General features: G+C 38.9%; 1 protein-coding gene across 1 annotated transcript in view; it reads left to right on the top strand.

Annotated features, from left to right (window-relative positions):
• The window catches only part of ADCY8 (adenylate cyclase 8), a 116,287-nt gene extending 105,365 nt beyond the window's left edge, over positions 1 to 10,922 (top strand). The window contains exons 15-18 of the mRNA XM_036405703.2: positions 785 to 931; positions 6,501 to 6,593; positions 8,754 to 8,868; positions 10,349 to 10,922. Of these exons, the coding sequence (XP_036261596.1) occupies positions 785 to 931; positions 6,501 to 6,593; positions 8,754 to 8,868; positions 10,349 to 10,836 (843 nt within the window). The 3' untranslated portion in view covers positions 10,837 to 10,922. The remainder of the gene's footprint in view (positions 1 to 784; positions 932 to 6,500; positions 6,594 to 8,753; positions 8,869 to 10,348) is intronic.
• Positions 10,923 to 12,033: the final 1,111 nt, after the last annotated feature.

Here is a 12,033-nt window from a genome sequence, read left to right as displayed (position 1 = left end):
ATCTTTAAAGTTGAAATTTGGGTTTTTTCCTAAAAATTAGCTTTAGTTCAGACAACAACTCTCTACATTTTCACATATGTAATGACACAAGCCCCTTCATAAATAAATCTGTCATTCAGTACCAGAGTGAATTATATGAATAATGTAAGTGGAAGTTTATTCCAAGGCATAATTTATCCTAATAGCCTTCTGTGACTGATCCCTTATAAGCTGCTTTCTGTCCTCCCAGTATCTCTATTACCACTTCCACTTCTGTTTCTCTCTCCTTTTGAACCCTAAGAGTAGGAACATCTCCCAGAGCCAGGCAACCAAAGAGCTCCACAGCCATCTTAGGAGAACCAGAGTTTACCAGAGTAAGGTTTTTCTGAAAACTTGTGAATAAACAAACTTGTAAAGAGCTGTAGTAGTGTGAAGTACAAATTATCCACCAGAAAATGTGATAACTGGTATTTGTACTTGACAACAAATCCTTCATGTATTCAAGTCATTCCTCACGTAAATCAAAAGCAAAATTTCTATTTCACTTTTGCTGGTGTAGCTCCTTGACCTGAGAAGCAGAAAGAGCAGGCATTCAAAGAAAGGAAAACTCTGCATATAATCTGCAGTGAAAACATTAGGAGCTGTGAGCCTCCTCCTGTTGAACCTGGCTAACCCTTAAAATACTCATGTCAACATCAGATGTTAAGGTATTATGCATGGAAAAATTAAGAAAACTCTTCTAACTGCTGCCAATTACATTTTCTCCATTATGTTAACACTTCATTTTTCCTCATGATTTTTTCAGGAATTATACTCTCAGTCCTATGATGCTGTTGGTGTGATGTTTGCTTCTATACCTGGATTTGCTGACTTTTATTCCCAGACTGAGATGAATAACCAAGGAGTAGAATGTCTGCGCTTACTGAATGAAATCATTGCAGACTTTGATGAGGTAATGCCAGCTACTAGAGGAAACCTGATAGTGTTTAAACTATGAGTTTAAAATGGCAAATATGTCATCCTAAATTACCAAATTTGGTAATTATTTTGCTTCCAATAGTTCTCTGATTTTTTTGCTCATATTACTATTGTCTGGTTTGCTTTTTTGCCCTTCATCCTGCCAAACTTTGTTCTGCATGATCTAATGAGATAGAGACTGAAAGCAATCATCAGGTATAAATATCCATAAAAGCACAAATCTGCACCAAAGTATCTGAAAGTAGAAAATACTTCAGTTCTGCAGAAGAAAGAAGTATGAACATATCTGCAACTGTTCTGAAAAATAGTGGTCTAAATACAAACAGGTAAAGGTGTTGCTTTAAAGTTGTTGGTTGAATGGACTCAATGAACATTAAAGGGTAAAACAGTGTCCAGTTAAATGTGAAGCACAGAGCTCAGAAGAAAATATTGGGTAGAGAATGGAAGGTGGTTGTGACGTATTAACTGAGAAGACTTGTCTGGTTAGGATTTTTATAGAGAGATAAATGAAGTTCAGCTGCTTGTTTCACTGAAGAATTCAGCGGTGAAAGGATTTTTTATTTTTTTTTTTTTTAATAGAAAGGACACAGAAAGGAAAAATAATAAATTTAGGTATTCTGTCCAGATAATTTCAGAAAAGGAGCTGAGGAGGGGACAAGATAAAAAGGAGGAGATAAGTCAAATCCCCAGTGTAGCTATTGCCAGGTGAAAGCAAAGAAAACTTGGTAACTGAGGAGGAAGTCAGCATAAATTTGTATACTCTGCAAAGTAGTTTGTAAGGAAGTTTAGACAGGTGGTATCATGTCCTGCAATGAGCCCAAGAACAATTAAGAAAGGAGACAAAGAATAGGCCAACAAAGAGCTTTAAAAAAATTCAAAACCAGGAATGATGAATAAAATCTGCCAAAATTACCTAGCAGAGGGAATTTTAACCTCTATACTGCAGGCAGTTTTCAGAAGTGTGTTGCCCTCCTGAGATCCCTGAGTGGTAAAAATAGAATTGGAACCACCTCTACCTAGCAACAAGATTGGACCCGTGCTCCAGACTGCAATGGTCCAGAGAGAAAAGGAAAGGAGAAAATATGGTATCATTGGTCTGTGACTTCCATCCTGGACACCTGCATGGGGAATGAGTGGTTGCTCATAAAGGTTGTACCAAGGCTAAGATTACTGACACTGAAACTGAGAGTTTATCCATATCATTTGTGAGATACTAAAACCGTGAGTGGGAAATAGAAGAATTCACCAGGAACATTTCCCTTTGTATTTTGACTGAGAACAAAATCTCTCCCTCACAAGAAGAACTCTGTCACCTGCTAAGCTCCTGCACTGCATTCCCCATGGGTTTAAATGCCTGCTTCTTACCTCCAGGATCTAGCACAGCTGTCAGCATGCTTCTTGATTAATAGTTTTGTTTTTATTTCCAGATCTGATTAAAATGATTACCACTCAAATTAATTCATAGCAATAGTCTTCACATTAAGATATTTTGTCATGCACATTCACGTAATCTTCATAAAAAAATTCCTTTGCTGCTGTGGCAATTACTGAAGACAAGGTTTTAATCAAACCCGTAACACAATATTACTTTCAGGCCCCTAACACCTGCTCTGTAATTAATAAAGGACCTAATTAGAGACTGTATTATGTCCCAGACATGTTTAGTTGAAGAATAGATATGTTTTCGGTACAGGTAGCAAATGAAATTATGGGATCCCCTGCTGACTGCTAACCTACTTGCAGCATGGTGGTGTCATTAGTTTACTCTGTCTAAACAATCTGAAAGGTGATATGCCAGACAGAACCACTGAAAGGAGTAACCTTAGCCATGGAAAAGGAACCACAAATCATTCCAGGTGCAATGTTACAGGGCTAGCAAGGTTTCCATGTAACTGCTGACTGACACTCTACAATGTCACAATTCCTTCTTTTTTCCCCTGTGCTCCTTGCCAAGATTGCCTGCTGTTCCAGTTCAGCCCTGGGAGGAAAATGCAGATGTGCAGCTTGAGAGCAGAACAGCTCTGATATCCATGGGGAAACTCTGCAAGTGAACACCTCTGCAGAGACACCCTGATGTATAAATCTTAGCAAGGAGTGTAAGACATGGGCACCTGATGCCATTTGATATATCCTAGGTGATTTGGGACACTCACAGGGGATTTTTAGCTCCCACTCTGCATTGCCAGAAAACTCATGCTCTGGAGCAGGTCACTGGAGGTGTTCAAGACAAGAATCAAGATCACACTGGACATATATGTTTAGACAGCTGAGTTGAGTTCCTAAGGTCAGATCACATTCTACACTTTGAATTGCCTTTTTTCCTTACAGAGATAATAACATTAGAGGCCAAAATGATCTTCTGAATGGAAGTCATGGTAAAAATACAAATTTACCTGGTTTGGAAAATGTGATAGGTATGTGAGAAAGAAATCTGGGATATTTCTTCTTTTTAGAGGGTTTTCCTTGTTAATGCAACACAGCAAGGTTACAATCTGGATCTGTCACTTTGCTTTCCACCTGATAGATCTATGTCAGGGAGACAAAGCCAGTTACAAAAAAATAGTAAATATATAGTAAATGTTGGAACAGAACCTGTCACTGACAACTGCAGGGGGTAGGTACCCACTGAGGAGTCAAATTGTGACTGGGTCTTTCTTAGGGAGTGGGAGAATGTGCTCCAGAAGAGAGTTTTGCAGAATAGGTCGTTGACTATTGTCAAAATACAGCCTTCACTCAGTCTTCTTTTTCCCTCATGGTTCACAAATTTTTTGACTTCCAAATTATCCAATCTTCCTGCCAGCTGAGGCAGAACAGGAGGTGCTAACTTCTGGACTGGCAAAAAGAAACTAATATGAACATTGAAAACCTACCTTTTATAATTACTTGCTTTTTATATGACTGTAGTTCTAAGACACTTACAGGGCTAAAATCCCTTTCTTAGATATGTTAGACCAAAAAAATTAACATTATAACATTTCTGCAGATATTATGAGTCTTGAAGGAATTTTTTTAATGTTTTAATATTCTTTCTAGGCCATTTAATCTGTCATTTATGTATGTTAATGTTACCGTTGGGCTTTGTGTTTTCAGAAGAGCTTTCTTGTTCACAGATTCTTTTATTTTCTTGCATTTTATTTATCCTGCAGTAATTTACATAGTGTATATCACAACAGATATTAATATATTATGTTGCCACAAGCAGAGGTTTCAATAGAACACTGGATCCTGCTTTCAGATTCTTTGATTACTTTGCAGTTGTGTGCTATGTCCTGCAATATTCTTTTTTTGTACAATTTTGTGATCCCAGGGTCTGACCTCACACAATCTTGGCTGTACATGAATTGCAGCATCAAGCAATTAGTTTCTTTCTGGATACAAACCACATTCTAGTGTTTGAAAATGTGTCCCTGAACTATCATGTTAAATTAGAAGCCTATTTAAAACGTTTTTACAAATGGCAGCTGATTTAGGACTGAGTTGGAATATCTTTCTCCAATATCAAAATCCATCATCCTGTCATAACATGAAGAAAGTAATTAGTAAATAGACCATTATTTGAAGAAGGAAAGAATCTATTGAGCAGACCATATAAAGCAGGGGAAAAAAGAAGCAGAAAGAAGTTTTGGAAACAATAACGAATGAGGAAAAAACCCATAACTTGGGATAATTTTTTCTAAATTGCATCACAGCCAATGTTTTTTTCTTTCCTAAAAAAGGTAATTTTAGATATTTATTATAAATTTTAAATTAGTGTGCTATTTGCTGTTGCTTCCAGCAACCATCTGGAAATGAAAACATGGACTGTTTTGAAGCAAGACCATTTTCTCCCCTTGCTCAAACACATGGTGCTCTCAGACTCACTCTCTCTGTGACTGCTCACAGAGGCAGAGAAACAATCTTTTTCTTCAAGAGAGCAGTAGGAAGAGCTGCCCTTGTAAGAGGGAAAGGTACACAATGGGCTGTTCTGGCAGTTTGAAGAAAAATGAGAAGCAGGTCAAGTCTTTGGACTTTCCTGTCTTGGACAGGAGCCATTAAGCATATGGCTTTGTGTTCCCTACGTGGAATGCTGTGCAGCCTCCCTTGGAGACAGATGGTGCCATATCTGCACACCAACAGCAAAGCTCCCGAGGCCCCGGAGCTCCAGCTGGGGTTACTTCAGTGGCAGGGGATATGTCATGTTGCTTGGTATGTTTCTCCCTTTGAATGAAATAATGCCTTTAGTGGACAGGAATTTCCAACCCTCAAGAAGGAAAAGAGAATGCAGAGTGTAGAAATAGAGAGGAGAAAAATGTTTTATTATTTTTGTTATTTTGCCTGGCCACAAAACTACTTTTTTTTTTCCATTTGAACTCTAACTAAATTGAGCCCTTAGAATTGAAAGTTTGAAATTCCTTGTCTTGGTGAAGTGATTTTTTTTCCTCCCATGACTTCGTAACCATATTGATCCCTAAACGTATTAGACACCACACAGTTTATCACAAAGTTTGACAGGGTATTTGGCATTCACACCAGCAACAAACAGCTTCCTGTGATGAGGTGATTAATGCCCATATCCCATACTCTGTTGTCACTGATAGAATCCACATCCTGAACTCTGCTAAGGTCTTTCAAGGAATATAAACCTCTGGCTTCTATTTCATGGAAAGTATCAAGTTAAACCATAAATATGGACATGGAATAGGGACCAAACTTTCACTCCCACTTCATTCAGTGCTTTAGTCACTCAGCTAAATTTTTTCTTCTCTTCTAGTTTCTCAATCTGACAAGTTCTTTTTAACACTCTTAGCTATAGCAAATCCCAAATACATACAGGGATTTACCAGTTCCCATTGGTTCTTGGAATTTTCGTTAGAAGGGGAAAATGCATAAATGTATAGATTGAATGATCCAATGGACACACTGGTGTCCAGTCTGACCCTAAGCAGGGGGAAGCAGGGGATATAAGAGGACTTGATGTCTTACAGGATTTCTTTGGAGGCATCTACCTCCATCCACTGACTACGTATAGAGTGGTCTGTCTTGGAAGATCATCTCATTCCAAACCCCCTGCCATGGTCAGGGACACCTTCCACTGAGCCAGGTTGCTCAGAGCCCCAACCAGCCTGGTCTTGAATATTGGTCTCATCACCATAATTGTTGCTGTAGCAGCACTTACTTTGCAAACAGTTCCTCTAGTAGAGTTTTAGGAACAATTTTAGGTAATCAAGTCTTCTATTCACACATACATAGACAGAGAGTTTGTCTTCACTAGGATTCAGAGATCATACATCAGGAAATGCAGGACTTGGATGCATTTCTCTTGGGCTGGAGTATGCATGTCTTATATTATCCATTGTGGAACTTACCAAACAGCACAATTTAGCTTGCATGCACCCAGTGAGTAGATGATGTTCCAGAGTTCCAGATCATGTTCCCCAGGACCCAGAATAAATTGTGTTCCATGACAGACTGGAAAGTGTAAAGATACATTCTCACATCTTTAGATGTATTTTGTGCTAGGAATTACAGAAGTAACAGTATTTTTCTTTTTACATATGTATTAGTTACTAGGTGAAGAGAGATTTCAAGATATTGAAAAAATTAAAACAATTGGCAGCACATACATGGCCGTGTCAGGATTGTCACCTGAAAAACAGGTAAGAGGATAATTTTCTTTAAGAAGCAAAGCTTGTGATTATTCTGACCATTCATATTCAAAAATATAAGTGTTATCTCTATGTTGTTCATAAAACTTGTTTTGCTAAAATAAAATAGACATTTGGGGCTTCTGGCAGACAGCAGTTGCACTTCTTGATGAATTGAAATGCCATCTTGTGCTTGGAACAAGAACCATATGGATTCTTTCTTCAAATTTAGGTTTATAGGAGAAAAAAAATTTCTTTCAGTCACACCAATGTGAATCTAGATCAGGTCTATCTATATCTTCAAACATACTCTAAAGCCACCTCAGTAACTCAGACAGGAACCTGACTGACAACCTCCAATAACTGATGAAGAGAGAGGATCTATTAACTGACAGCATACTTATGCAAGGGTAAACATACTCATGCTGCATTTATACTTTATTTTTGATACAGCATGTCTACAGTCAGTATGATAACAACACATCAAAAAGAAAGCAGGCCACTGGTTCAGCTGAAGAAGAAGCAAACTGAGCTGAGGGGATAAACAGTCACAGAAGACACACGCACAGTCACAGCCATAAACCTCACATAAGTCAGATGAGAGAAATCCATTCATAATTCAACCCAGAAATTTGCCTGGAAACAAATTAGATAAGGCTCTAAAATACATCCAGTGAGAAGTCATCTGTTGCTGAAATCTGTTTTTTTGGCAACTGGTGCCAGTCCCCAGGAAGAGCAGCACAAAAGGGGTGTGATGCCCCTAGTTGGTCACAGACTGGGAATCAGATTTGCCCACATTGATCACAACTTCTAAAAAGCAGGAGCCAGATTATCATGAGCTTCATAAACCAGAAAATTTCCACTGTTTGTTAAGAATACATTATAAAATTCGTGGAGTGTAACTAGCTGAGCATCTCCCACCTACAGAGCAACAAGTGATGCTGACAGCTAGAATTCCATAAAACTTGATATGCATGGGATTTTTGATTGTCAAAATGCTTCTGTGTAGACATGAGCAAAGAAGGATAGAGCACCAGGGAGATAGTTGGTTTTAGCTACACAGCTCCTAATCACTTCCTTAAACTCTAGATGGGGATAAAAATTCAAAGGGAGAAAAGCTTTATTGCCTTTCCAAGACTGATTAACTCATCTCTTTTCTTGAACTATAATAGCTTAATGGAATTTTAATGGGTGTTTTAAATATACTTGTCATACGTACATGTCTGCCACCTTGTCAGCACCTAAGAGGTGCAGGCTGCTGAGGAAGGTTGGCATGCTGAGAACAGAGCCAGTTCAGGATGAGGACCAAGCATGGTGTGAACAGAGCAGGGTGATGCCAAGGAGAGGTTCATGTTCAGTATTAAACACACAGGATGATGAAGACTGCAAAGGGCTGGACTGCATCACCCAGGGAGAGACTTACAATCCTTTGTACTATGAACTGGAAATTTGAAGAAGGAATTGCCTTGCTTCAGAACAGATGAGAAGACATCATACAATCATTGGGCCAAACCCACAGTCATCTGTTCTGTTGGTGCTCTGGGAAGACTAAAACCTACTGCTGGTCTCCATCTGTATCTTGACTGCTTTGTAGGAATGGAAGGGAAGGAGCGGGGAGTGACTTGCCTGCCCTAACGCAATTAATGAGCTACAGAAGAGCCTTTTCTCTCTCCCTTAAGCAATCCCAGATTGCCTGGTTTGCCCTGTTGTTCCTGTCATCATTACATCTCTGAGAGCACTTGAGTATATGCTTTTCCTGGGTGACAGTGTCAGCAATGGAGAATTACACATCCCTTACTTCTTTCACCCTACTTCATCCTTATGTGGGTCATCCCTTGTTCTCACTAGATTTTGACCCTTTAGTCCGAGCAATCTCAGTCCTCTCTATACTTTCTTTCTCAGCCTTAGACATGTTTCACATGCTTTGTTAATTCTCATCATCGCCTGATTGTTGACAGAAAGTTACTTTCTCTGGCCCTTTAAGCTGTTCTCTATCCAGTTATACAAGTATAACATAATGGGAAGCATTACCGTTAACAGCAGTGTGTCTCTCTTTCATCTACAATGTTGAGGCTAGATTCCAAGTGCAAGCCCTTGGTACTTGTAGGAGTGGGTAGCAGCTGGGCAAATGAAAAACTTTACTAACATTTTGATGTATAACTTTTTCCTCAGCAATGTGAAGACAAATGGGGACATTTGTGTGCTCTGGCTGACTTCTCCATAGCTCTGAATGAAAGCATACAGGAGATCAACAAGCATTCCTTCAACAACTTTGAACTCCGGATTGGTAAGCATGGTTCAAACGCCAGAGTTAAAATGAGCTTTTGTCTGCAAGGTTGTGACTCCATTGAGGACAATTTAGAAGAGTCTGTATCCTGTATCCTCTGTTTTCAAATACTGTATCCTCTGTTTTCAAATTGATTTCATCCCAGGCAAAGTCAGAAATATGAAATACTCCACTTGCAGAATATAGGCCCTGGTTTGGAGATTGCAGGAGTCCAACATCTCAGTGAATTATGAATGGGAATAATTAATTTACTGTCTTTAGTAAGTCTGGTACTAAGAACCCGTAGATATAACACAGAAAGTGAACAGGACAACCTAGATCTAGCCCCAAGACTGGTACTCACACAGTCTCTAATTAATCTCCCCGCATAATATTGTTCTTCATTAAAAAGACTAGTTTCTCCCAGACCCTGGGAGTAGTACTTCTGTTTTGCACAAAAGCTGAATACCATCTCTGACTTGACCAGTGGCAGCAGCTCTAAATTGCTGGGATGAGTAAGCAATTGTTCTTGATGGAATATCCTACATGGGTAGTGGGATGGGACATAAAAAAGAGGCCTGAATATATGGCACATAGCAGGAGTAAATTTGATGACTTCTCATGCTGATCTGATCACTGGCCAAAACAAAAAAAAAATCACCTGGAAGGGACAGGTCTTTTATATATAACCCAACCTTAAAAAACTGAAGTATATTCATCAGTCACAGCATAGAGGGTCAGAGTATCACTATCTGATCCGCACTTCCTAACAGTTTTGAATGCAAAAATCATAGTTCCAAAGATTTCTCAAGGAATAGGCATCCACATTTAGTAAGTGTAGATCACAGGTAAAGATTTCATAGAGCCTGAATGGAAGAGTACTTGATAATATTTCTATCACCATTAAAAAAAAATCTTTAAAAAAAACCTAAGAAACTAAAATTCTTTTCCAAAAGATATCTTGCACTCTACTAAAACTATTCTTAAATCACTCTTTTAGAAAAACAAAAAAAACCAACAGATATTGCTTGTCTTTTTATGCAACAATCTTACAAAACACAGTCTTTCAATAGCTTCAGAGAATGCTTTAATATTTTCACTTCATGGAACATAAGAATGCAATTTCTTGACTGTATAGCCCAACAAGGTCACCCTCAACAAGTGTAGTTCTAGAAGTCTTTCCTATTGTCTGAGAATAAGTTTTCAGGAGCTTTGGCAACAATGGGCAGAACACAGATGACACAAAAGTGTTATTCCACTGACAAGGATGTTCCATAAAATAAACCTGTTGATGTCACTTTTCAAGTTTTATAGCTTTTCCAGATTTTTTTTGTTTAATTTCTTTAAATATGCACCTCTTTCTTAAGCCTGGCGATAAGCGTATCTGAACCAGGCTTTACCTGGTTCTTAAGTGCAAATATGAGTTTTAGTCATTATTGTATACCATTTATCTTCTCTTTTTTTTCTTTCTTTTTTTTGTTTTTTTTTTTTTTTTAATTAGGGATTAGCCATGGCTCTGTTGTAGCAGGAGTTATCGGTGCTAAGAAGCCCCAGTACGATATCTGGGGCAAGACAGTGAATTTGGCAAGTCGAATGGACAGCACCGGTGTTAGTGACAGAATTCAAGTGCCTGAAGAAACGTATCTGATCCTGAAGGACCGGGGATTTGCCTTCGACTACCGTGGAGAAATTTATGTAAAAGGTATCAGTGAACAGGAAGGAAAAATCAAAACATATTTTCTTCTAGGAAGAGTTCAACCAAATCCTCTAATCTTACAACCAAGAAAACTGACTGGACAGTATTCATTAGCAGCTGTTGTATTAGGACTTGTACAGTCTCTTAACAGGCAAAAACAGAAACAAATTCTTAATGAGAACAATAACTCTGGAATCATAAAAGGACATTACAACCGGAGGACTTTGCTCACTCCCGGTGGATCTGAGGCAGCAGCCCAAGCAGAGGGGGCTGACAAAACTGAATTGCCATAATCAACATTATTTGTGGGGTTGTTTTTGTATTTCTTTTATATATAAAAATAAATATACAAATAAAAAGGGTTTAATTTTTTTTAGAAGGAGTGTGATTTTTTTTTACTGGTGTGATATTTTGATGAGATTCAAATTCCTATATTTTAACAAATGGTGCCAGCATCTCTCCCCAGCCAGCTGTGGTTAACCTCTGAACATCCAGACACAGTAGGTGTAGGCTACCACTCAGCTGTATGATCTACCTTCAGAAAGGGGCAAAAAATAAACCCCTGACTGGAGAGATATAAAACATGAATTGTGCAGGGAGTTAATGATGACAAAAGGAGGAAACTGTCTACATTTTTCAGATGAAAGCAAAACAAAAGTGAGTAGGCTCTTCTCACCCTTAATTACCTTCAAGTAGATTTATACAGTCTAAGGTCATTGCCTTGTCCTCATAACTACAGGAAAAATATTGACAATACAGCCAAAGGGTTTCAAGGTGTGTCATCCTCCCAGGTATAAGGGTCTGGAAGACAGAAGGGATGAATCTTTTCCTAAACTCAGTGATTCCACTGATTTCACTCTTATAATGGACTAAGGCATCCTCCTCACATCTGGGTGACTGCACTGTAGATAAACTCTTATCTCTGACCTCTTGCACCCAAGGCAGGAGGTCAAGGCTCTCTGTGGGCACTATCACATCCATCAGTCCTGTTTAGAGGGCTCAAACACACTTTAATGTGGCACACCAGACAAACAGACAACAGAGTTACACCTTGAGTGACATGCCTGATCATTCTGCTGAATCAGTTGTACAGCCAAGAAACAAATCAGATTCTCTGGTGTTGTTTTCCAGAGCTTAGCTCTTAACCCTGTTGCTAGTCTGAACTGTCACCAAAACAAGAGTTTTCTGAGGCTGTAAAATGAATTCATGTTGAAGTACAGTAGGAGACAAAATTCACTGCTAAGCTCCCACTCAGCTGCTCCAAGATGAGGGGAAACCAAGACTGAGAATACCCTAAATTATTTGTGTGCCAGCACAGACAGTCCTACAAGGGCACACCTCAATGCTACAAGCCCTGCATCAAAAGGAGGTCAACTTTTCGGGGACTGGCTAACCAATTTCACCTTAGACAGAGTAAATATATAGCCCAGGTTTATGCACTCATGCCATGATTCACACCAGGCTGTAAAGTGCATAAAACCTCTCATCAA

The sequence above is a fragment of the Molothrus ater genome, chromosome 1 (genome assembly GCF_012460135.2).
Source record: "Molothrus ater isolate BHLD 08-10-18 breed brown headed cowbird chromosome 1, BPBGC_Mater_1.1, whole genome shotgun sequence".
NCBI lineage: Eukaryota > Metazoa > Chordata > Aves > Passeriformes > Icteridae > Molothrus > Molothrus ater.
The sequence above is the reverse complement of the archived record's forward strand: the minus strand, read 5'-3'. Positions and strand labels throughout refer to the sequence as shown.